The sequence below is a fragment of the Rhyacophila brunnea genome, unplaced genomic scaffold, assembly GCF_057557595.1.
Source record: "Rhyacophila brunnea isolate RB1 unplaced genomic scaffold, BYU_Rbru_1.0 scaffold_21, whole genome shotgun sequence".
In the NCBI taxonomy this organism is placed as follows: Eukaryota; Metazoa; Arthropoda; class Insecta; order Trichoptera; family Rhyacophilidae; genus Rhyacophila; species Rhyacophila brunnea.
The window spans coordinates 37179799-37207678 of NW_028232871.1; the positions used below are offsets into that span (position 1 = coordinate 37179799).

At 34.3% G+C, this 27880-nt stretch overlaps 2 protein-coding genes across 2 annotated transcripts in view; both read right to left on the minus strand.

Annotated features, from left to right (window-relative positions):
• LOC147070989 (uncharacterized) overlaps positions 1-6766 on the minus strand; it is a 366245-nt gene extending 359479 nt beyond the window's left edge. Inside the window, exon 1 of the mRNA XM_085949033.1 lies at positions 6537-6766. Within this exon, the coding sequence (XP_085805159.1) occupies positions 6537-6662 (126 nt within the window). The 5' untranslated portion in view covers positions 6663-6766. The remainder of the gene's footprint in view (positions 1-6536) is intronic.
• A 9387-nt stretch (positions 6767-16153) lies between these two features.
• Positions 16154-27020, minus strand: LOC147070990 (N-alpha-acetyltransferase 38, NatC auxiliary subunit-like). The gene is made up of 3 exons (XM_085949035.1): positions 26849-27020; positions 26621-26759; positions 16154-18218 (listed from the first exon to the last, which is right to left on the minus strand). Exons 1-3 carry the CDS (start codon positions 26897-26899, stop codon positions 18079-18081), a joined length of 330 nt encoding a protein of 109 aa, XP_085805161.1. The 5' UTR covers positions 26900-27020; the 3' UTR covers positions 16154-18078.
• Between the last annotated feature and the right edge of the window lie 860 nt (positions 27021-27880).

The window sequence follows — 27880 nt, forward strand, 5'->3', positions numbered from 1 at the left end:
ACTGACGTGGAAAGTTAGCCAGCTCTCACATCAAAACTCGTCTCGTGTGCCGCACAGCCATAAAACAAACCTTCCGAGAACTGCGATCCAGTGTAGCTTGTGAAGACCGAGCACATCTACCTAGCGACAATCGCGCGTAGCCTTCAAAACGTATAGATATTTGAATGCGGTGATCGGTGAGCCGGTATAGGAATGACCAATTCGTAGGTGTTTGTATGTGACTTCGACTCTTCGACTCCGGAGCCCGAGAAGGATGCAATTGTCGATGGCAACAGCAGATGTTTTTTTCAAACGAAACAGTTGCATTCGACAAATTCGACATGTTTTAGGCGAGACGCGTTTTGATGTGAGAGCCGGCTAATGTTGAACAATCCAATATGACACAATAGAAAAGGCACCCCATAGTTCGCTGTCTGAGGATGATGGTGATGATGCAGTGTTCATATCCAACCCCCAGTCAACTACCTGTATGTGCATATCAAAATAACTTTGTATGTTACAAACGACAACACACATTATTATTTAATGCTAAATTTAAAAAAAAATGCGAGATCTCAAAAATGGAGACAACAACCGTATCGATCATTTTGATTACCTACTCGGTCGGCTGCTGTGAGAGTTCTGACGTCATACGGACGCTTCTGTTATACTCGGATGACGTCATCGGATCAAGCACGAAATGAAAATGTACCGACAGAGGAAAAAACCTACTTCTACCGACTAGAATGTCAATATTAATATTAATTTATTTTATTTTCACGACAGAATTACAAATAATTGTAGATGCAAATAGATGGTAGCCTTTCAATGCCATGAGATGCGATAATATTTTTATCGATTGTTTCTTATACTATGTATAAGTAAATTATTTAAATAAAAAATGTCGGCTAATAAAAATAGACATCACTGCACGAAAGAGCATGATAAATAGGTACATAAAACCGCAGTACAGACGTCCTTACAATATATTACGATATATATGGTTTTCAAGATAGTTTATCAATATTTATAGTTTATAGCGCCTATAGGTGCATGGATTTACTGGCACCAACAGTGTGTATTTTAAACTATCGTGATAATAACGGTTTACACCTAAAATTGCTGACTGTCTCTCCAATCTCACTCTTCATGCATAAACGAGACGCGATGTTGCCATTTGACAGGTTCGTTGATAGTCGGTAAACGTCAAAATGTTCTGCGCGGTGTAGTTCGTATTTCTTCCGGTACGTTCGCCACTATCTTTCTACTGCGCATGCGCACCGATCATGCAAGTATCAATTATTGCGTAAAAAATCAGAAGCCTCTGAATTTTTTTGATCTTTGCATGCAATCTTGCAACTTGCACGTCTTTACACGTGCATTTTCTTGTTATGGCCGCGATAATACGTAACGGGGTATAACACTGTAAAACCTAATGCTGCTCCTCAAAACACGCGTGTATTATGTATTGAATACAAAAAATGTGTTTACAAAAGTAATAATAACAACATTAATGAATAATGTTATTATTTACCTCACGTGAATTATTAATATTAGTCAACTTAGGGGTCGTTCATAGACGGCTGATATAAAGGCAAAGTTGCGGTGAAGAGTATAGGGGGAAGTGTTGAATATATAACGTCACAAAACCAAGATACTTCCTATTCTTTCTGAAAATATTACAAGTAGGTACTGAAATCCTCAACATAATAAGTAGTTTTTTTTTAAGAAATGGAGTGGTAAATAATTACAAGATAAAAAGAACTTTTTATATACCGCGTTTTTAAATTTTCTGTTGAATCATATAAACTTGACTTGACTAGCTTAAACGATCAAAAAAATTGCACTTGATAGAAATACTGAATAAATATACTGAAATGTCATTTTGACACTCCATATTGATTTCCATAGTAACTTACATACTTACATAGTTAATAATTTAGTTGCTAGGACCCACATAGCAACCAATAATAGTTTTACTTTTTACGGATTTCTTCTCAAATAACTTTTCATACAAAAAAGAATTAACTGAAAATTAAATCAATTCTACTTAAAGATGGCTAAAAGTATTTAAAAAATGTATTGGCATCGTGTTCTGATATATTCTAAAAGTTTCAAATGTCTAGCTAGTCGGGAAGTTAGTTAAAAATCGATTGCAAGATTTGTACCGGACAAATAAGAATACGAGCTAAGAAAAACGTCGTAAAATACCGAAAAACGTGTGACTTCATTTATGAATGACCCGACCCTTTAACGGTTTATAATATACGTCCAATTTTTATAACCTTCAATGCCTGTCTAGTTTTCACGACGTCTAATAATAATACTATAAAGGCATATTATGTCCCTTATAAGTTGACAGCGGGTGCACTTGTTTTTGACAGCTTTCCACGCCGTTGTCTATGAATACGTATTTAGCAAACAATGCTCTCACGCCTGCGAGATAATCCATGCATATAATCCATGAAACTGGCAAGTCCCGAATTTTCACCCACTCCGTCACGGTAGGTACACAAAAGAAAACATCTGCGTGTGACGTCATCCGTGACAACTATTCACACATTGTAGACGCTTCTACGTTTTCCTATCCGCGTCGATTTTTCCAGCAACCGAGTTTATTAAAATTATTATTTATTGTTTTACCTGCGGCCGTAAAACTCACGCAAAGAAGCGTGCGTGGGGCACATTTTATATTATACTGCTTCTGCTCTAATGATCTAAAAGAATATTGTTACTTATTTGTCTTGAGCGAGCCGCGGGAATAAAAACACGCGCGTAAATAAATCATAGAGAAAAAAAGTGTCAAAAATAAATGATCACATTAAAGAGAAAGTAAAACAAAATGGCATTGTTTAAAATATTAACAAATGATTATTTATTATATGATGGCGAAATAGTCGTAAAACTCATAAATATCAAATTATAATAAGTATTACTAAATTTGATTGTAAATTAAGTTAAGGTAGATAAAAGATAAGAAATTAATTACTACGTCATTCATTGGTTGTTTCCAGTTAAAATATAAATACGATCTACTTATTACAACTTAAAAGTAATTACGTACCAGTGGCGAAGGATGGAGGTAGGCTGTTAAGATTTGACATAAATAGCGCACATTAAACTTTGTCAGACATACGTATTCGTTTTTATTGAACTAAGATTACAATTTACAGATGGAGTTGGTTAATTAAAAAAATCAATTAAACCCTGCCACCAAACCATAATAGTTTTGGTATGGCTTTTGGTGATCCGACAAAATTGTGCACACTTTTTCATTCATTCATAATTATAGATATTTTATAGATAGATGATTATTTTTAAGGCAGTTAGTATGGTCAGTCATACGTATTTGAAATTGAAAATCATTGAAATAAGTCTACAATTTACAGATGAGGTTGGTTAGTTTTTAAAATTCAATTAAACCCTGCGAAAACCAAGTCATAATAGATACTAGAGATAGATACATAAGACATAATATTATATAGTCAAAAAATACACATCTATCAATAAAACATATAAAATTATGCAATTAATCATACGGAACTTTTATATATTTTGTAGATAGAATAATATTTTTTAGTGTACCTAATATTTTTTTTTTTTTAATAATCCTCATATTTAATCCTACGAAAACAAATACCTATGAATAAAAATGTGTGCACAATTTTGTCGTAACGCCCAAAATATACCAAAACTATTGGTTTGGTATACCAAAACTATTATGGTTTGGTTCTCGCAGGGTATAATTGAATTTTAAAAACAAACCAACACCATCTGTGAATCGTAGTCTTAGTTCAGTGAAAACAAATACGTATAATTGACAAAGTTTAGTATGCACTATTTATATAGGATCTTAACAGCCTACCTCCACCCTTCGCCACTGTTACGTTGGTAAACCCCTCACAAAAAACGACTTAAATAAAACAATGATAGTACAAAACTTAAATCCATAGAATTCAAATTCAAATTCCATCAAGTACCTTCGGTCGATAGTATAGCTTATATATTATATAGGTAAGTGTTGTCTTCAATGTATACTTTATGTATTGTTTATTAGTAAGCGACTATAAAGGTATGTAGGTACATAACTTACCCACATAGATAGGTAACTAACTAAGTACTCAAAAGAGACAATGGATAAAATTCATTACCGCATTATGAAATTGACCACAAACTGATAACTGAGTGATAACACTGATAAAGTGATAACTATCCCGTTAACTAGAAATCAACAAAATTAAATACCTACATAGATAATATGTATGTATTTAATTACTTAGTTGCATACTGAATACAGTTTGTGTATTGTATTATACATCGTGTTGGTACCTACTTACGTACATATTATGATCATGTTGGGTATAACCAGTGACGTCCCGTGGGGGTAGGCAGATTGAGCGTCGCTTGGGGGCGGCAGTTACTTGAAGGGCGGCAAACCGAGGAAAATCATTTGGTATATTATATAGAAATAACTACCTAAACTGAGTACTTAATAACGAAAATATCGTTCCTTTCAAAAATTCAGCTCACTGGTTGGAAACAAAATGTATAAATTAGTTTAATAGGTTTAACAGGACTTTAATTTTTGTCAGTTTCGCGATGTCTAGTTTACTTCTGTTGCCCTTTGACGTCCTTGGTGACCAGAAACGACACGAGCACGGATATTAAAAAATATTGTATAAAAATATGGGACGGCATTATGGCGCTGCCCAGGGGCGGCATTTTGTCTACAGACGTCACCGGGTATAACACGGGACCGGGAGCATCATACAATAATGAATAAACCAATGTATAACGAAGCAGACAAGAACATGCGATGTGAAGGATATCGTCAAATTAGAGAAACGCCATCAGCCGTGGCAGGATCGCACACAGAAACACTGTTATCAAATACCTATAATATTTTTTAATTGATTTTTAAGTTGAGGGAGGAGACGGGGTTAACAAAATCGAGCAAGTGCCACTGATTTCCACATTTACATTTCCCATTCCCATACACTCCGCACTTTGTCTAGCGATAAACCACCGGTCTGCAGGGTATAACATCTACACGTGGTTATCGAATGCGCGTGGCTTGGAGCTTGTCCAGATGACGTTTCATACTTTTTTTACACTTTTTACTACACTGATTCGCCTCTTAGCTTAATTAACTCGCATAAAATTAGATCAAATGTTATTCACTTGTATTAATAAATGTAGTAATTATAACATACTTAAAATAGATAATAATATGTTATGTTATGAAGAAGCAACTCTACCTGGAGAGCGCGCGACTTGTTACGCGCTATCTGGACAAGGCCTTAACAGTAATAATTATTAGTATCGTCAGTGTCCATCGCTGTCTTGTCTTTTAGACATGCCACATCGTAATATTAAAGCAAGCGTTGGGTGCCCCAGATAATTGTACCAATGTATGAATGCCAATACCACGGGCCTTGCGTGTCGTAGAATACCGAGAGGAATAGGGCCAGTCCGTTGAGAAGGGTGCACGATAGCAAACCATCCTCAGTCACGAGGTCTTGATGAATAAAACGTAAAAGTAATATTCCATTTACCTAGATGGTTTGTATTTTGTCTGTTCCTGGGGAGAGGGTCCAGACCAGAACTCGAGGTATTATAATAGTATCCACTACTTGATGAAAACCTTCTTCAGGTCATGAAACTCCTCTCCGCACACAGATTATCGCGGACGCTGGAACGTTTTTAAGTAATAGTTTTTCAGCGAATTTTACGGAGACCCTATGACCGTTTTTGGCACCAACGTTGGCCGAATTGTTAGAGCGGCCGTTCCTCTATAAATATTAAGTTTTGGGTTGCAGATTCGTATTTCAATGTGTATTTTTGATCCAGTGCAAGGAACAACTTCAGTGAAACGGCAAATAATTTTCAACTATAGGTGCGACGAAATTTTGGACTGGCTGGCAATCGGAGAGCGAAAGTCGCAGACGTAACACGTCAATTTGTTTTGTGATGGCGACGGGGGAATTAATTTTTAAATCGTGTAAAGATGACTAAAAAACGTTACCCATTTACTTGAAAACAAAAACATGTCAATGAATATATTATTATTATTAGTAATAGAACAATAAACATACCATTAAATGGACGCATGTTGACTTTTTATGACAAATTAAGTTTTGTTATAGTGAAGTAGGTAGTATAGCCTAAATAAGACCCCCTAATCTGTGGAACCTCATAATACCATGCTCCGATTATTATAAGTGAACATGGTAATTTACTTATGTTTTCCACTGTAGTTAAGACAGTATTTGAAGAGAACACTTACCTATATAAGCTATACTGCTATACTATTAATAATATCGACCGAAGGTACTTGATGGAATTTGAATTTGAATTCTATGGATTTAAGTTTTGTACTATTTTATTTGAGTCGTTTGAGGCGGGTTTCCCAACGTAGCAGTGGCGAAGGGTGGAGTTGTTTATTTTACATATAATGAACATAACAAATTACAAATTCAACGCGTTCACGACATGACATAAAATAAGTGTTAACAATTTTTATGTAGCTAAATGCTAGGATGTATATTTGTGCTTACCTCAGTCTTGGTAATTCGATGTCGTGCCAATTTGACCACGGCAAAATTTCCTTTGCCAATGGTCCTCTCGATATCGTAAAATCCCACCCGGATTGTTGATTTTGACACTCGCTCTCTTTCCGCCATTGTGTTTTAATAACTTTGTTTACATTCACAAATAACAATTTATTACAACATACAGATATCAGTCATTTCATTTCACACTGACACTTCCGAACACCACTGCCGGAAGAACGATCACATGTATTTAATTGCACAAAATAACTTACAATTCATTCGGTGTATGATTTAATTCTAATAAGAATCTAAGGAGATCGTCACTTACAAAATAGCTACTCGATTATAAATATACAGACATCGATTTAACACCATTTATTAAAATTACACATTAGCTAAACGGTTATTGCACATAAAATTCGATGTAGGTATTATCATCTATAACTAGACATGTGTAAGGTGCGTGCGTTAAAAAATACAAAATACGTATGAAAATTGGGTTAACTATTACTTATTATCAATAGTAAATAGTATTATAGCGAGGATTAAGGGGAATCAGTTATCGCCGACATTATCATTTATCAAGGATGCATTATTTGATGATTTCTATACATAGTAATATCGTCGTAATGTGTCAAATAGCTTGCTATTTTCCCCATCAACATTAGATTGTTTTTAATAAGAAGATCCGTCATAGCTTAGTGAGAGATTAATCGCTTGCTGTCAATGGACGGATATCAGTAATTGAACCGACGAATGTATCGTGTTATCCATGTATTATGTTTGTTTTCACTATTATTATTGAGATCCGCGCGATTTGTTGCGAAGTCGCGCTCGAGCGATACCCTACCGCTCCACACGTCTGACATCTACTAAAAATTTTCAAAGCATGCGCTGCTATGCTCAGACCTATCGAGCTGTTCGGGAATACTCGTCACGCAGAATCAGTTCCCGAACATTTCCGATTCTGCTCATAAAACGGATCGAAAGTCTCGTCTGATTGAAATTAAAATATTTAATTAATTTATTATTGATCGATGTCAAATGATTTCATTTACTGGTGCCATTTTAGCAATGGCCTTTTACGAATCTGTTCACAATGGAAATCATTTACCTACTGCCTATAAAATGCAATCAATTTAACAGTTATTAATCATACTTTAATATAATATATAATAATTTAAAGATAAATCCATATTTTTTTTTTCCTATGTACTTAATTACAGTCAAACTAGGTTATTATGATCACGGACATAGTGAGATCTCGGATGTAATGAGGAAACATTCGTTGACATTTTAGTTTATGATTTTCTCCATAAATTTATTCACTTTTATAACGAGCTACTTATCGGATATACCGAGCAAAAAATCTAAAAATCTAGCAAAGAACTGCAAAAATGTCTGATCCGTTTGATCCTTGCAAATATAAATAAGTTCGTTTGATTTCAAAAAAATATCCGGCAAATAAGTAAGCTTGAGAATGAATTCTTCGTCCAGTAGATGTTTATGTGCTGAATGAAATATCAAATTTATCACTTCCTATTTTTTTTAATTCATGTATATAGTGGCGAGGGCCCACTCAATATTCGCTCGCGACCCATAGTTTGGGAAACCATGGCTTAACTTATAAAAGTGAAACTTTACTATTCGAGCGGGACAAATGGTAGCTGCGATTGTTTCTACACTACCGATGTTCGAGGGCCAAATGCCCTCGTATTCTATGTATTAATCTATGGACAGGTAACTATTTAAGATCTTCTCTTCTGTCAGATTTAGCCACCGTATACCAAATGGAACTTTTGCAATTAATCCATACATACCATTTTAAAGATGCTTACCCAAATTGTGAAATCGCTCTTCGAATTTTTCTTACCATACCAGTTACTGGGGCTGCATGTGTACGAAGTTTTGGCAAATTAAAAATATCTTCATTCCTCCATTGGGCAAGAACGATTATCTGGCTTAGCAATTATCTCCATAGAGAACGCTATAACCAAAACACTGAGCAATGAGCGTATCATTAATGAATTTGCTTCATGCAAAGCACGAAAAGTTAAATTTTAGCATGAACATTTTAATTCTATATATTTAGTTGGAATGATTTAAATCAATAAATAAAATAATAATTATGAACCGTTTTTTGTTAAAAAGTTTTTAATAAAAGCCACTGGCCAGACCCGTCATGGTGATCTTGACTGTGTAGTGTTAAGGGCCATGGCACCCACATCTTGAAGCGGGCCCCCATGCTAGAATATTTGGCAGGCCCCCCTGCCTATCGCTAAGGTTAAAGTTAGTGTGATGATCTACAGTTGTGTATCCCAAATAGTGTTCAAGGTAAAATTTAGGGTATTTTATAACGATTTTTGTATTTATTAATAAACCCAGTTGAATGGAGTACAAACAATAATCAAAAATTGCATGGCACAACCACTACTCTTGAATTAAAATAGCGCGACTTTTTTAATATTAGTGCAATTTTGTGATGTGTGTTTATCTCACTTATCTGGTTGATCCGCTACGCCGGGCCCGGCTAGTGGGAACCATGCTGAGGGCAGTAGTAAGGTCTTCGGTCTTTTGGTTAATTGTTTTTTTTTACGAATTATGTTTTTAGTATTTTGGTGAGGTTGTGGGGGCGCAAAGTCTGCCCCTTGCCCTGGGCGCTATAATATAAATTCAATAAATAATTTAGCTTTGTAGATTATATTGCAAAAATTTACATTTGAAAAAACCTAAAAAATACTAGGGAAAAAATTGTCTGTGTATACACGGTATATTTAGTGCAATACAGATCGGCCGCGCCGTTATTCTAGAATGTCTGAATTGGTGTTTGTCTTTGTAGGCATTTTGTTGGTGGTTTCGGTGCTGTATGCCACTAAGACTGGTTGGTATAATTATTGTTAATTTTTACTTGACAAATAACCTTCCAATTTGGTTATTTTTGGCTTTTGGATGAATTCAATGGAATTGGTCTATAGTCTGGTTGAGAATAATTATGCCTGATATTGACGGTTAGGTCGCTCTTTGCTATAGGGGAGGCGTACTTTGTGGCTGGCTCTTGATGCATTCAGGTGGTATTAACTGCTCGGTCTAGAGAGGCATTATTTCTAATGATGATCTTTTGGGCGGTAACACTGCTCAATTGTCCCTCGGCACATTGGAGTACAGACAGATTGCCGGTGACATGACTTATCTCAGTCTGGACTAGGCATCATACTGAATTGTATTGTTGAGATTTTTAATTAATATCCGTTATTGTATATTACGTTTCATGGAAATAATTTATTAGAAATAAATAAAGTTATTTTAATTAGGAAATAAATTGTTTTATTTTGAGTATCCATCATCATCTACGGTGTGCCTCAGTCTCCCTGATGAGCTTCCTCCATTCTCCATCAAATACGCCATCAATGGTCTGACACACTCTAAGACTAGTCTCTTTGATTAGTTCCCTTATTTTCCTGAATAACGCTGACAAAACACAGAAATCCTGCCTCCTTTTTATTCATTGTGAACATCACGCTCATATTTTAGTATATCCATTGATTTCCAACCTTTCCTGGTTGGAGGAACCCTTTAATTATCGTTTTAAATTTTGGTAATCACTAACTTGCTTGACATGTTCGAAAGGGGTAAAAAAATGAAAAACAATTTACTCATTACAGATAAAAAATATTCTGGTGTACATTTTTTTTTTGTAACTTATATTGAAGATTTTGCTTTGTGTTTCATGTCAAAATATTTATACATAAAAGGTAATTTGTCATCGAATAGCCGAAAACTAAATGTTATATCTACTAAAAAAATAGAGAGAAAACAAACAGAAAAACATAAAAAAAGTATATATATACATAGATAAGACAGACAATATAACAAAAAAAATGTAATAGTTGTGGATTTTGGAGCAACTTAATTTGAAAGAGGCAACTGAACAAAACAGATCTACTCGATTACTGTGAAGATTCAAGATTGTGCAGAGTCGAGCCACCGGACAATAAGTAGGTAACCTAAATTGGTTTTGTATGTATGAATGTATAAAAATGAGAAAACGTGAGGACGAATAGATATTGACATTAAATTTAATATAAAACAGTAGTTGTGGAGAATCTGTATGGTTATTTATTATTTTGAAGATAAAAATAAGGTCAGAAATAGTACGCCGTGTATCTAAATATTGGATTTTGAAATGTTCCATTTGGGAAAAATAATTGGGTAAGTTGATATTGAAGTGATTGCTGAAAGATAAATGATTTAAAAAACGTATTTGCACCCGTTCCAATCTGTTGAATAGTGTAGTGTGGGCTCCAGAGTGTTATAAAGAAGAATTTTTGGTAGAAGGTTTTTGAGATCTTTCGATAGCCTCAAAATAAAAACCCAGCATTAAATTGGCATTGGAAATAATCAAATCAAAGTGGTAGTGGAATCAATAATCACCCCGAGATCCCGGATTTGCGACACCTCGGTGAACACCTTGCCATCTATATGGTATTTTGCCTGGTATAGAAAACGGCGACGAGTGAATTTAATTTGAAAGCACCATCGTCAGCTGAATGCAGAACTATTCTAACTCACATTTGAAATATTTTGCAGAAGAGTTTATTGAAACAGCCTACTTCGGTTATTTATTATTTATATGGACAGGTGTATGCACCATTTTTTTCATCAATAATCCTACTAAAATATGATGCATCCATTTATCCATGAAGATAATAAATAATTTCAGTAAGTTGTTTCAAAAAGCTCTCTCCTCAAAAAATTCAAATGTAAGTTAGAATAGTTCTTCATTCAGCTGACGACCTGTCGGAGTTAAAAATCATGTGATTTTCACCATGCACCACTTATGAACACTATCTAGCTCCTTCTGGAGAAGAAAGGTACAGTTCGGTTATGAGGAATACAGCGGCAAACACATTTTGAAAATAGCCGATATACTGGTTAATTTGTTAGGTTAACCTAAGCAACCCTAGCCTAACCTTAACTAACCCAAACTAACAAATTAATAATCCAGTATATCGGGTGTTTTCAAAATGTGTTTTCCGCTGTATTCCTCATAACCGAACTGTACCGAAAGATGTCATCAATATTTTGTACTTCCTTGTAAAGTTTCAGGTCATCAGCGTATAATAGACAATTGGAATTGAGAATCACTTTTGTAATGTCATTAATAAAAATGCAGAAAAGTAGTGGACCTAGATGTGAGCCTTGTGGTACACCAGATGGAACTGGGAATGCGTCAGACGAATGGCCGTTGATTACATTTTGTGAATGGTTAATTGAATAAGAGTACAGCCATGATAGGAAGGGGCCATGAAAATAAATTGAAGTGGCTGAATTTTGTGTACAATAGTTTGTGATTGACTGTATCGAAAGCTTTGCTAAAGGCAATGTAAATTAAGTGAACATGTTTAAAAGAGTCAATAGATTCTTCAAGGTACTTTACATAAGCAACTAAGTTTGATGAAGTTAATCGTCGAGGTAAAAATCCATACTGAAAGTTAGTTAAAGATTGTTTGACACAGTGATAAAATAATCTTATGTATTAGCTTTTCAAACATTTTGTTTGCCAAGATGAGAGTATCGATAATATAGGTCTATAGTTAGTCACGTCCATGGCCCCCACATCTTGAAGCGGGCCCCCAGGCCAGGATCTTTGGCGGCCCCCCTACCCATCGCTAGGGTTAAAGGCAGTGGAACTTTACACAGAATCGTTTGCTAAATGTTGTTACTGGTAAAATTACGAGTGTTCAGTGTAATTTTAGCGATTTTTTTGTATTGTTGAATAAATCCATTTGAATTATGGAGTTGTCGAATATCGACACACAGTAATCAAATATTGCATTACACAACCACACATACCAGACTCTACAAAAAAAATAGCGCCGCAGGCGACTTTTTTCCCCATTAGGGAAAATTTGTGATGTGTGTTTATCTCACTTATCAAGTCGACCCGCCACGCTGGGCACCCCGACTAAAGCCCTGTTAGCCCCCCCCTTGTGAGGGCCATGGTCATATCAGCCTTTGAGACAGCCTTTTTTAAAAATGGGTATGATGAACGCCTTTTTCCAAATTATTGTAGGAAATATTCCAGAATGAAGTGATGCGCTACAAATAACGGAGGAATAGGAGGAATAGGAATAGGAGGACGAGAGATTTAGCGCAGTTTTTTATGAAAATAGGGTGAATATGTCGGGACCAGCACCTTTGGAAGAATCTGTCAGTTTAAGCTCGGCTAAAATACATTTATTATCTAAAGCGTCAATTACATTGAGCTTCTTTACGAGCTGTTTGTTGGCGAATTTAAAAGCGGGCGATTCAGCTACTGTGATTTGATGATTACACACAAAACTTTCCATTCGCTGAGAAGCCACAAGCCAGCGACTATTTTGACAGAACGTAGTTCGTTTTTTTACCGGGAGGTAGCTACTGCGCTCTACTGCGCAGACGCAGAAGGCCCATACACTGGCATGTAGCGTGTAAAGTTGACCGGCTTTCAACTTTTCTCATTAGAGTGTTTACAACCTGCTTGTTAGCTTATTCGATGATTACACTGGGTGACTTTACAGGCAGATTGTAAATTCGCCAACAAACAGCTCGTAAAGAAGCTCAATGTAATTGACGCTTACCTGAATCAGTCCCAGATTATTGGAAGAGGAACTAGTGTTGGGTGTTATAGTACTGAGACTCGTGTCGTTTAAATGGACCGATCTAATGTATTTGGCAAAAAGATCGCAGAGTAAGGATCTGTCAGAGGCCCATTTGTTATCATAAAATAAATTCAGCTGGTAGGGCACAGGTGAGTTCCTTTTTTTTGTTTTTTACATAATATGACTAGAAGACCTTAGGATTATGCTTTATGTGGTTTTCTGTTTGAAGTATGAACTTGGAATGGTACGCCTTTATTTCTGATTTACAGCGAGTACGAAGAAGATCAAAAGTTATTTTGTCTACATAGTGGGATTCCATGCTTTTTGTATTTTTTGTGAAATTTTGTTTCCTCACTGATCATTTTAATGAAGGCCGAGGAGTACCAGGTTGGATATTTTACGTTCTTTGGTTTAAGAAGAGGTGTAGTGAATTTGATGACCGAGTTCATAGAAAATTTCAAGTTTGGAATCCACATGCGTGTTTAATTTTAGTAAAGAGTTCAGTTAACGTCATTTAACTGAGTGTTTATCTCCTCGTAGTTAAGACTTACGGAAATTGTACTTGAAAGAAAGATATTGTGGTAACATCTTGACGTGTTCTAAGTTGACAAAGATTTTAAGTGGTGGATGGTGTTCATCCATCTTAGATAAGGGAGCAGTACTTGAAGGTGAGTTTGTCAAAGCAAAATCTAGTACATATTATGAATATCTACTGTTACACTGTGTGAGATTACAGAAAGACATGAAGTCAACTTTACCAATGATTGCCCTGTGGTGAATTTGTAGATATCAGGCGTCGAATGTCCCAAGTTCATGGACTAGGTATTATATTTGTTACTATATTTGGTAAGTAAATTAAAATCTCCTATTATGAATGACATGGAATTATTGTTAGACATACAGTTCAATCAACTTATCTGAATAATAGTCAAAATGCAACTACTAGAACCCATATGGACGCCATTCCAATGTCAGATTCTATCCAGTTGCAAGTCTTAATTGCGTAGTTTTCGACTGTGGTTCCCGCATCAATTCTTCAGATAAGTTTGCGGCATTTTACACACATTATCGCGCTTACGGACGTTCGCGGCATTTCTATTTGTTGTTGCGATAAATATTTTTTTACTCTTCAGCGTATAAAATCTGAATGTATTTGTTCTAAAAACGCGTGTCATTGACGAAACTAATTATAACGTCAAAAACGAATAGTGGTAAAAATTATAAAACTTTTAAAGGAGACTATCAAGAAAATATACTTTGATGTATGTGGGTAAGTGCTGTAAGAAGTTGTGCAATACATTTTTTTCAGCTGTTATAAAAACCAACAGGATACAAAGTAAATGAAAGATATTTTGTCTTGTTTCCCTTTTGTGAAGCCAACAAAGTGCTGATTGGTTAAAAAATAAATTGGAATTTATCCCAATAGATATTGGAAATAGACCTACTGATGAAGACATTTGGTCAAGTCACTCACTTAAAAACTTAGGGTAAAGGATGTTACCATCAAAATGTTGTACGATTATTTTATGTTATACGGAAAAACAGCATTAAATTTGTTACCTTATATTTTATTATAAACATGGTGGTTTATCCAATAAAGTTTTTTTGTTTAATAAACCGTGTTCCCAATTAATCAAACTACTGTTATTCATCAGAATTAAATATTTTCGATAACGGGAATCTCCACAACAACCAACTGAAATGTTTAACTGCCAATAACTCTGAACGCCGTTTTCAGGATAACGCTAGTTTTCCGGATATGGGCTTAATTCTAAATGGCCATTTCAAGTCATTTTAGTTTCAAAAGCTGGAGTCAACACGCTTGGCCACAATGACGGGCGGGCAACGGCGTCTTGCGAAACTCAAACGTATAACCGTGTGTATTATGCCCCAAAAAAGACACTGTCTACAAACATTTCACACACGGTTATACGTTTGAGTTTCGCAAGACGCCGCTCCCGCGTGACCACTACGTTCTTGCACTTAGTATCAAACATGGCTAAGTCAATGACAAAACTAAGCATCTTCAATAAAATTTTATCTTTTCAATAATTGTCGTATTATGACAGTAAGTATATGAAGCTGTATAGATGGAATAAAAATATAAAATGTCGTTTAAAGGTAGTCGAACAAACTTTCATCTCTCTTGAAAAGAAAGTGACATGGCTCGGCCGTGTTTGATAATAAACTCCTCATATATATTTTATATTAGACATATTATTGATTCAAATGAATACAATAATATGTTACTAAGATCGTATGTATCGAATTATATATTAGATAATATTGTTATTGACGATATACTGACATCTTGCATATTAATATTCACGACAGATTTAATTACCTACTTATCCTGACGTTGCCCAAATATTTAGTGGTCGGTTTGTGCTCAGAACTGTTCTCAGACGATTAGAAATCTTACCAATAGTTCTATTGTTCCTCGGGGACCTGATAGACCTGCCAGTTTCAGTACCGGACAACGCAAGATATAAAATATCTTGCGAAAATTTCGGTAACTATCCGGAGGAACATCTCACACTAATAGAACTCAACACCGAAATTAAAATAGATTCCGCACCGGAGGCCCTGATATCCTCAATACAGGAGACCGTAAACCTATAATACCTGTTATTACCCAAAGTAACGTCAGCTTATAATGTCGTGGGTCCCAGGTTCGAATCCTGTGTCTGGCAAATACACATATTGTTTATCAATTTATGTTTGGAGTCAGAGTATCGACCTAATAGGTTGAAGTGGTTAACATCCATTTATCGTAAAAACAAGTCTGTTAATACAAACCTTCGCCCTGTGGAGGCCCATATGATCATATTACGATCGGACATGGAAGTAGGTGCTCCATTCCATTCAAACAGCAATATCGTCACTGTTCTGGCAGAAGACACTAATTCGAAAAAATTATATATTGAGTTAGTTATACCAAAATGTTCCTTATTTCAAACTTTACCGTCTGGAAACCTTCTTAATAAATAAAGTATTTATTTTAAAGTCATCCTTTTCACGATTACTTAATAAACTCACATGATAGACCATTTCAAACATTTTAACAACTTCAAAGTCAAATTTACTCAAAACTAGTATTCTCCAGTTAGTGTGTTCTGCCAGAACAGAGACGATATAATAACTAAAAACTTGGATTTTTGTTGTATTTTAGTAATTAAATTTTTTTAATATCGTATAAACTTGTTTTATTTGTAGTAGAAATATAAATAATGTCAGTTGCATGTCTAATCCCATGAATTAATAATACATTTTAATTATATACAATATACTTATTTCCGACACAAATTAATGAAGTAAATCTAGACAGAGTTACATGGATTGTATTTTTAATAATAACAAATAGTTTTTTGTGACACTGTCATATCCATAATACAGTTATTAGTATTAACGAACTCTGAGCCGGCTCTCACATCGAAACTCGTCTCGCCTGCAACATGTCGAATTGTCAATGTGACGTCATCATTATTCACAAAACACATGTTGCCAAATGGAGATACGCGGATTGATCGAATGCGACGATAATCCTTATCTAGGTACATGAGTAATGCTACAGCTTATATTACATTCCTTTTATTATAGTTATCATTTATCCAGTTACGCTATTCTTATGAATTATCTATGTTAACGCCCGTCCATATTCCTCGCTTTAATATTTACCTATTCGTTGCTCTATTACATTTACACGTTAAATTACATTACATAATCTAAATCATATTCTTAACTATCTACATTTAATAACCATATACCTATTTAATCTAACATCTTATTTAATCGAGATTTTAACTGTTTGTGTTATTACTATGTTTTATGTTATATTTATTGTACTATTTGTTATTATATGACCGCTGCTATACTTATCGTTACCTGTTATTTGCATGGCCCTTATGACCGACTTATCTCGTCCACAGTTCACCTTGAGAGGTAGTGGGACCTGTCAAGGTAAACCGTGGGACTTACGTACATATTTTAACATTGTTTGGTTTTGTCAAGGGTCACCGTCATATACCTAGTGGCAGATTTGACTATCGGGGTCAGACCAAAATGGTTGCGTCGCATACTACTCCACCAGGGGTCATCCCCCAGGGGGTCACAAATTAGGTCCGAGACATTGGCAACGCTGATTACACGTATTGTTCAATAATTGTGAAAATTACTTGATCGCTTTTAAATATTCGGTAACATTAAAACAATCGCTCACGTTTGTCCTCGTAAAAGTTTTTTGTGAAGGTTCATTGTAAAATTGGAAATATATTATTGTATCGTGTAAACCAGACTTTGCAGACAGACAGCGATATTAACACAACTGAGTTCAGGGATATACTAATTCTCTCCGCCTACTTTATGCGCACTAATAGGTGTGCTTCTGCATATGGTCATGGTTAAGTTGTTTCACTATAACCGTGGTCTGTTTATAGACTACCCTTTTTTTGAATCCATCGGAATATATGGGTGACTTAGTGAAAGATTTAGTAGCTAGACATTTACTTGGACACCACTGGATGCGTGGAGAGGTACCTCGGATCCAAATACACAAAATTTGTAAAGAAGCCGACACGACAAGGTAATGTAATAGATGTTGTTTAACCAATGAAACAACAATGGTTTTGACTATTCTATCATGAGTGGTATAGTTTATTTGTCTCACAAAGTGTCATTCCCACTCTGCTATGTAGAATTTGCAGTAGCAAAATATAAGAAACTGCTTTGCACAAACTGTAAGTGGAGTGGGGACGGGACTTCAAAAGATAAATACACCGAAGGAGATAAACCCTGACAAAAAAGTGGCCTCCTGGATGTGAATGATTATAATTGACATAGACATGGTGAGAAAATGATGCAATGCTAGTTGATAGTGATGGTCATTGTTAACATTGTGTAAAAAATCAGTCTTCAACGTAATACTTAGTAACCGGTGTTGTATCGTCTAACTGAATTGAAACAATATGTCTACCGGGCACCATCACTAATCCCAGGACCCGTGGCTCTTCGTCTGATTCTGCTTTTAAGTATTCCGCACACGATCCTGAAACAATGAAAACGCATAAATCAGATACTATGGAAAAGCCTCAGAGACATACATATTAGAAAAATCCTAGAAAATATTTTGTAGCAGGTGGGGTTCTGACACACATCTTTCGCAATCCCAGTGAAGGCTCTTTACTACTAAGCTACCAACCCACCTACTAACCTTACAGATATTATCCAATAACTACACTATTTGAGGTGTTTCAAAAGTTATGTAGATGCATATTATTTGTTCTTGTTCATAATCAGTCTTCAATATAGAAATAATTAAAACTTATATAAAACATAATACAGTCGAACTCGGGACATAGCGAGATCTCAGATGTAATGAGGAAACATTCGTTGACATTTTAGGTTATGATTTTCTCAAAACATTTATTCACTTTTATAATGAGCTACTTATCGGATATACCGAGCAAAATTATTGTCAAAAATTTTCTTAAAACTGTTAAGAGCAAACAGCAGTGAAACTGGAAATAATTTTCAACAATAGGTGAGACGAAAATTCGCACCCGTTGCCAATCGGAGAGCGATAGTCGAGCTGTGAGCACGTCAATTTGTTTTGTGATGGCGCCGGAGGAATATATTCTTAAATCGTGTAAAGATGACTAAAAAAAACGTTCATTTACTCAAAAAAGAAAACATGTCAATGAATATAATATTATTATTATTATTACTCATATAACAATAAACATAACATTAAATGGACGCGTTACTCGTTATATCAGAGAATAGGTATTTTTAAATGAGCGGTCACATAACACAAAAAATCATAATTCAAACAAAAATACACAATTAGAATTTTTCCCCTAAACAAGCATGGCATTCATAAACTACAAAAGAAATTGTTTATTGTAATGAATGCTGGTAGGTACCTACTGACTTCACAAACCTTGGATTTTTTACATGAAATTTCAACCATATGCGTGGATACTTTTTCAATATTGTCAGCGAAAACACCAATTAGGTACTTACGACACTTAACTAGTGTCATAAACGTAATTTGATCCCGGCGGCATCGGTCTACGGTCGGATTTTATTGCTTAGGGTCGAAAATATTTTTAAACGTTCGACACATTTTTAAGAAAATTTTTGTAGATTTTTTTGCTCGGTATACCCGATAAGTAGCTTGTTATAAAAGTGAATAAACGTATAGAGAAAATCATTAACTAAAATGTCAACAATAATGTTTCCTCATTACATCCGAGATCTCGCTATGTCCGTGATCATAATACTTGACTGTAAATGGAATTTGTAGGGTGCCGCAGGATGAAAAGGTTTGAAAACATGTTATAAAAAAGAGTTATGAATACCATTCGCTATAGAAACTTTCAACTTTAACCTTTTGGCTGCTACGATGTTGTGCAAAATCCGGTCAAGGATTGCTACCAATAATTGTCGATAAATTAAAGTATTGTATTATTTTTAGACACCTTACCACTCTAATTGATTCTGCGAAATCGGAATATTATGAAAACACGTTTCGTAATTAATTTATCATTTTGAATAGATAATGAGGCGATTAGATATCCCGAGCTACATCTGCTGTTAAAAGTAATTAACATATCTCTTTCTCGCTCCATCATACGGGCGATCGCGAGAGCGAGCGAAATGCACGATCAGCGCAGAGTTTTGATTTTTACCAGTTATTGGAAACAATCGGTTATCCCACACGCGGGATAATAGGTACAAAGTAGTGGAATTAGGAAACTACCCGGCTGAAAAGAAAAATTTTGCATGGTGGCCTCGTTAAAAGATATCGTACAATATGCGTGATTGGTGAAAAAGGTCTTTATGGTGTTTGTTTATTGGAACATTTAAAATTTGTATTGCAAATGATTTTATTTCATTATTTTTTTATAAATGAAACTGTTTTTATATAGCACGAATACACTTTACTTTGACTTTTTTTACTTTTTAACACTGAGTTGAGTAAAAGACTTTCCCATTGGTTCAAATCCATAAAATAAAATAAAATATTGTCCTTCCACCAACAATTTGACTGTAAACAAATTTTTATATTGAAAACTGAAATTTGTATTTGGAATTGTTTTTATTATAAAAAGGGTGATGCCATGAAAAAAATATACAATAGTTATAAGTTCTAAACCTACCCAGTCACAAAACATATATGAATCGGGTTATATTACACAACAATAAAACTAAATAGATAAAACAATATTTCATACCATTGGTGCAGTAGTATGTTCCCAAATTAACTTAACATTTCAGGCATCAAAAGCAAAAGTCGTTAGCATTTCTGGCCATTATCAAAAACAACGATATATCGTTGTGTAGCATTCTAAGGTAATTATAGTGCCGCAGATAACCGCATGACCATTTTTATCATTTTTTTTTTTGCGGAAACAGTTTATCCCACGTAGAACAGGCAAAATATTCAGAAATGGTACTTTAAGGGAGCTTTGAATTAGGCATCATTGCGCTAATCGCATACATATTTAAGACAAGACGGACCTTTGAAACGAATTTTCTCAAATTTCAATGTCAATTTCACAAAAATATTTTTTGCAGTGTTTTCGTTGTGAATGGCCAAAGTTGTGTCTCAACGGAATTTATGAGAAACGATTGTTAATCATTCCATATGTGTTGACACATATCAAACGTCGTAAAGTCCACTGAATGTCAAACTGAGAAAAATGCAGTTTTATCATATCTTGTAATACAAATGGTTGTAACATGTGAGATATTGTAAGATAATTGAATCTAATACCCACGATGGCTTCAAGGAAGTCCTGAAGGTATTTCTTCAGTGCAACATTTATAAAAAATGTTTTTATTTTGGACTTAAGCAGTTTAGATAAAATACAGGTGGACTTTATGAGTTTTGATAAAATTTCAGTTGGACTTTATGCAGTTTGATAAAATATGCATGGGACTTTATGCAGTTTGTTAAGTTTTGGCGGCCATGTTTTATTGTTATTTTAAAGGGACGTATCGAGGAGTATGTATATTGGCATTATCAATAAAAACAAAATTATATTATTTTTCAAGGTTTATTATTGAACTGAAGTGGTACATTTTTATGTTACAAATAGTAAATTGATAGAAAATTTAAAATAAAATGCTGTCGTACATCGTAATCGTACCACTGAAACATGTCAAAATAATAAAAAAACAATAATATTATTTTGGAAGTCAAGACTACTGTACAAATGTGTACAAATCAAGTCATGTATATTTTTTATGACATCAAAATTTGCTTTTTATTTAAGTAGGTTTTTTTTCTTTTTTTTAGAGTTTGCAAATTAATATTATTCATTATCTTGGGATATTAGCAAAAATTGGGGGTGACACTGGGGGTAAGTCTACTTCTGTCGATCTATTCCAAAATATGACAATACATAATATAAATATGTTCATAAAATGAATTGGTATATTGGTATACCAGTATACCTACATAATTAATTAAATAACACAATTTGAATTTTTATGTTACATTATTTTAGTATGGTAACCATTAGTGGTCTATAATAATATAAATAGTGTAAAATATCTGATCTAAACAAAATTGAATACTTCTTCCATGGGTTCATCCTCTTCCGGGTCGTTACGGGATTCATCATTTATTTCATTTCTTTGGTCCGACACCTTTTTGTAATATTCTAGTCCTGGAACATTTCTCCAGTCTTCTCCATAGTGTTTCCCGAGAAGTTACGTCCGTCAACTTTGCCTCTTTCACAGAGGCACCCAGTTGGACGGGCTCAGGATTGAAATCAGTTATACGTTTACCACTTTTAATTATAGTTTTTGCAACCCCTGTATCGCTATAATAAGATAATTCACCGCGAACTTTAATATTTCCTCCAACATTTCTCTCAATAATTATTCTCTTCATCTTACTTATTTGGAAGTGCCATGACTGGGTGTTTTTCAAAATTATCTTTGACTGATCCTTCCAATGCAAAACTGGTACATCGGTAGCAAGTTTATGTATGGTCGCATATGTTGCTATTATTTCCTCGTAATCCTCTGGTCGAACTGTGCATTCGTGTTTTCTAATTTGTTTTTCGGTCAACGCAAACACCCTATGTGGTGGTATAAAAGAGTGGCCAGTTACAGGAAAAATAAGCTGTATTTCTGAAACAAAATGAGGAGCGTTCTCCAGCCATTTCATGGCCATGCCAACTATCATTGAATTTTTGTTTTGCCCCCCACAACCGTCTGCAACCAAACGAACTTTTTTAATATGCAGTGGTAAGGCGATGTTATTTAGGCAGTGATATACACTGCTGCATATTTCATTCGAACCCTTTGCAGACTGATCTTCTGTCCACAAATATGAATATACATTTTCAGGAGTGAGTTTGGTGTGAGAATTCCCAATGACTACTGTAAAATTGTACATATATAATTGTCTCGAATAGTATGTTGATTGATCGGGTATTTTAGGCAGGGGTAAATTCTTTTGGCAGTCAAAAGACAAGATAAAAATCTCCGGGTCGTCCTCCTTTAAAAGTCCAAAGAAAGCTTTGTACCGTAGTCTATGAATGCGTTTTTGCAGAATCAATTTATTTTTTTCATTATCAGACTTTTCCCGCATTATTTTCTCCTTGAACTCAATACATGTGGAGCAAACATCTTGTCTGGGACTACCAAAGCCAATATTGAATTTATTGTTGAATATGTTACTGAATAAACCATGACTAACGTTTAATTCCGGCAGACACTGGTCATTATACATCAAAAACATCTTTTTGATGTTGAGTTCAGGATGTAAATATATGCGTTTCTTTATTTGGCTACGGCAATAATGTGAGTCTAATGGCTTAAACGTTTTGATAAAATTTTGCACAGCTTCTCTTTTCGATGCAAACGCAAATTTTTTCTTATCTCCACCGCGATTCTCTAGAGCTGAGATGCCTGTGGCCCGATGCCTTTTAGTCACGCCTTGAACTCGTCCTAATTGTATCCTTAAAATGCCTATAAAAAAGGCACCACACACTGGAACTTTTCGTTTTCCATTTTTTTTTGGTATAAAGTGCTTTATTGTAAATTCTTTTGGATTACGTGATTGTGTTCTCGGACGCTTTCGTTTGATTTCTTCTGTCTCGATATTTTTCAATATGAAATTATCTTGATCAATCTTGGAATTTCTTTTATAAAAGTTTCGATGGAATTCAAAAATATCATTCGATGTCAATGTGAGACACTGCAAAGTCTTTTTCTTATGTGTGCAGTTTTTTCGCATGGGTAGTCCAGGTGCCGAGTACCTGTAGAAAGTAAATAAGTTTACTAAGTATTAGACATAGAAATTTAAATATAATATAAATAATTATAGAGTGTCCTCAGTCTGCGATTCAAAGTTTTGAACCAAAGGAAGTTATTCTGAAATGATGGTCATTCAGCATCAATTCAACAAAGCTCACAACCTCCCCATCATCAATACTGACAACAAAGAATTATTCCGGTAATATGTATCTACAATTGTCAGAAAGATTGTGATTCCTATTTATTAATGTAAGATAAGCAATAATATTTTCGACCGCTGTATATCTGAACATTAATATTTCGAACTTCATTTTTTAAACAAGGTAGGTATTGTAATAATATTATGTTATAGATAGTTCGTAAAAAATATTTGCTTGATCGATAATATTATACCAAAAATTATAGTTGTCAACCTAACCTGTGAAACTTGTCACTGTTACAGAGTTTGTACAGACCATGTTTATAAATAAATCCATTATTTTGTTCAAACAATACAATAATTACTTAGCCTCTTTTGAGTTTAAATTTTATGGCCCTCCGACGAAAACATATCGATAAATCAACGCGAGACCATTTTTATGTGTAGGAATTTGGCGGAAGCGCCGGATGACGTATGTTTAGTGGATTCTACCATTTAAAATTCATTTCTATTACAGATTCTTTAAAATAGAAATATTATAACTTCATTTGTTACATGCATACATACGCTTTTATAGTAAAAATGCCAATAATCACAGTGTAACAAACTACGAAACTCAGTGCATATTTTGTTTTCAAATGATGTTTTACATGCAGAAAGCAAAATATATGGTACGTATTAAAATTTAAAAAAACTTTAGGTGTTTTTTTTGTCTAAAAAATATTTCATTGCGATGTGTCATTTTTAAACAACACGAACACAATCTGAAAAAAATATGTAGCTACCTTTCTCTATAGCTAATATGTTTAATTATGTGTTTATTAAATTATTATTAGAATTACCCTATTAGTAATTATTAAACTCAAGCAAAAGACACATTGAAGTAGTATTAGTCTTAAGTACACTTGATTAACTATGTGGGTGTCACTCCATTACGGTCCTGTCTAAAAGTCACAAAAAACTAAAACCTGAATGAATGAACTCGGTTTCAAGTTAATAAACTCACAATTTCTGTGTCTTGGCGGCCTTTTTCTTCTTAGCTTCGGTGCTCAACATCTTTCTAGCTTTGTCTGGATCCACAACATTCACTTCTACGTCAATTTTATGAGTTAATTGTTTAGAAATTAAGCAAAATGATAGGAGCCGTCGTTCACGTTTAGCTTGAAAGTGGAACAATGGCGGCCATGACAGGGTTCTAGCTTGTCAGTGATTGGCTGGTTGGGACTTTATGGAGTTCGATAAAATACGCTTGTGGACTTTAGGTGGTTTGAAAAAATATTGATCTTTCGAAACGTGATTTCATACATAAACAGTGGACTTTTGGGGGTTTGCAGTATACCATCATATGCAGATTTGCATACTCTATTAAACGTATATCAAAAGTCATTTTTTTCAATATGTGGACTTTATGACGTTTGATATCCATCAACACATATTAGTTCCATGCTCTGTATTAAAACACGGGTAATTGTGCCGCAGAGGTAGACACGAGCTTTTATATTTTTTTTTACGAAAACAGTTTATTCCACGTAGACAATTATAATAAAAGCTTTTTTCTGTCGGCGCATCGGCTTTTCGATCCAATAATCGTTAATTGAAAATTTGAAAATTTGAAATATTCATACATTTTGATACACCATTAACCAGTGGCGGCCGGTGATAATAAAATTAGGGAGCGCAAATAAAGACATGCATTTTTCTTTTCATGGTATTTAAAAAAAATCTGCAATAGCCTTCGTGGTGGAGGTAGGCGTATGCTAAACGACGCTTACATTCACGAACAGCATTTATTTGTTGTCAAAGTTACAAAGTTCAAGTCTCTGGTATGATAAGTATGATGCAAAAGGTAATAGGTACACACATTTTTAGATTTTTATTGTACCTGATTACACTTCATATGTGCTGACATAGTTACCATGTTTGTCACTCGTAACTTCCATAAATCGTAACTGATGTAAGTAAGTATTTTGAGAAAAAGCCGTAAAATCCTCATTTGTCATCACACATCATTATCATATGCGCATTGTATCATTTTTATAAATACTGGGCATGGATCATTAATTTTCCAACGGGATATCACTTGTATTAAAAATTTGCCACTTTTGTACACCTCCACCAAAATTGCACTCCAAATGCGACTAATTTGAAAGACATTCAACATCAAAAATAATAGTAAGTATAAGTAGGTATATTGTTTGTATTATGTTACTGACTTACTTTTCTGTAGATTTATTTATATTAAAATTATTTAGTGTTTAATTTTGAAATGTAAAATAATTATAAAATCGTATTTGTATGGTGATATGGCTGTACCTAACTTAATTATCACAATATTACTCTAATCGATATGTTTATTGATTCAATATTAATATGGCACATCAAACAACAGAGCATTTACCTCATAACGTCATAATGTATGAAATAATAATATACCTAGTATTTTTAAATACTGCGCGGGAACCTTTTACCTACTTCATACGTACGTACAATAATATTATTATAAACGCGCCAGTCAATCGCGACATCTATCGGTTATACTTGAAGCACTAGGAGGGAGGACATTGCTCAACGCAAGGTAAAAATTGTACGTTCAGTGAGGTTACATTTCGGCAGCATGCAAAAAAATCGTCTACGATCGGGCACTCGGGCAGTACAGGTCGTCTTTCGAACATTCAACAAATTCTATGAAAGACGTACATGACGTATACACATCTCCAGCTCAGCGGCTGGTTAAAAATACGCCAGAAATACTTACGTGGATGCGCTTAGCGGACGGGCGACAAATTAAAGATATTTTACAATAATTAATTATTACAATATATGTAGTTATTTGAATACGTACATATTATTACATAATAATTTGGGAGATCAGTGCACATTTGCTCCTATACAAGAGCCGTCCCTGCCATTAACACAAACTAAGATTATATGAGGTAATATTAGGTTGGGGTGGTTAGATTAGGTTAGGTTTTGCTTGGTCTAAAAAGAAAATTGTAAAATCTCATGTCCACGTATTGAAAAACAGCACATACCGAGAATGACGTTGGCGTCTCTGTCAGTACACAAAAATACTCCTATGAGGACACGACCGTCAGTCATTTCTATTCGAAAGTTTTTGTTTAACCATTGCTTAAGTTTTTGTTTGCCTTCAGACAGTACGACTGGCTCGACCTGCAATAAATAGACACATTTTATTAAATTATATCCTCTAGCAAATTTAACGGCAAGTAATCGTGTATGGGTAAGGATTATACACACACCAATTCTTTTTCTAATGAATCAGTAATGACTTCATCGCTCACAGTTTTCATTTTTATACTAATGAATCAAATATTAGTGGTTTATAATTTAATTTTGACGATTTTTTCTAGAATTTTGGGGTTATGGAAATGAATATTGTTTGACAAGCAAACAATCAACACTCGACAGCCCAATGGTAATAATGTAATAGTAGAAATCTGCTGCATCGACCGGTTATTATTATGGCGGTGAATAGTGTAACCGGATATCGTCACCGTTTTAGCAAAACCATCTATGTGCACTTTCTCAAATTGTGCAGGAGAAGGATAAAACTGAATAAAAAAATAATGTTACATTTAAACATTAAAATTATGAAGAATGCTTTATTATAATCAGAAAATGGTCTAAGATTATTATTTTGTTTACAAAAATCTTTTATTTTTAATACAAAAATAATAAAAATACAGTTTGTGATGTCACATAAGTTGTTTTGACCGTTTTGTAAATACACATAGTTTAATTTATTCATCAAAATGTGAATAATAATAAATTCATGAAAAACTGTTACATAAATAATAGTTGACATATAGGTACATAGTGCGTTAGTGATAAATTGCAATATCATTTTATTAATTATAAATGCAATAGTGAGATGATATTATATTTATAAGTTCGTTTACTTTCTATTAGCAGGTTTAAATGTTAGGTTATCGTAGAAATAGTGGTGATCTTTCTCTATTACACTTTTTAATTCCTGAAGATGTATGTATTTCGACTGCGATATTGGCAATGATTCATTATATATATTACAAAGGCAGTCAAACGGTTGCACTGATAAAGTTGAGTTTGTAAAAGATTGTTCCATCTGGTAGATACTGTAACATTTTAATATCATATACAACAGGATCTCCAATTCGTTTTCCTGGTCTGATTGAACTTAATCCAGATTTAATCTTATCCATAATTCTTAAAAATTAAAAATCAATGACATTAATTTTATAAGGTTGTGTTGGTCTTGCTAGCCGCATACGTGCTATATAACCAGATGGTGA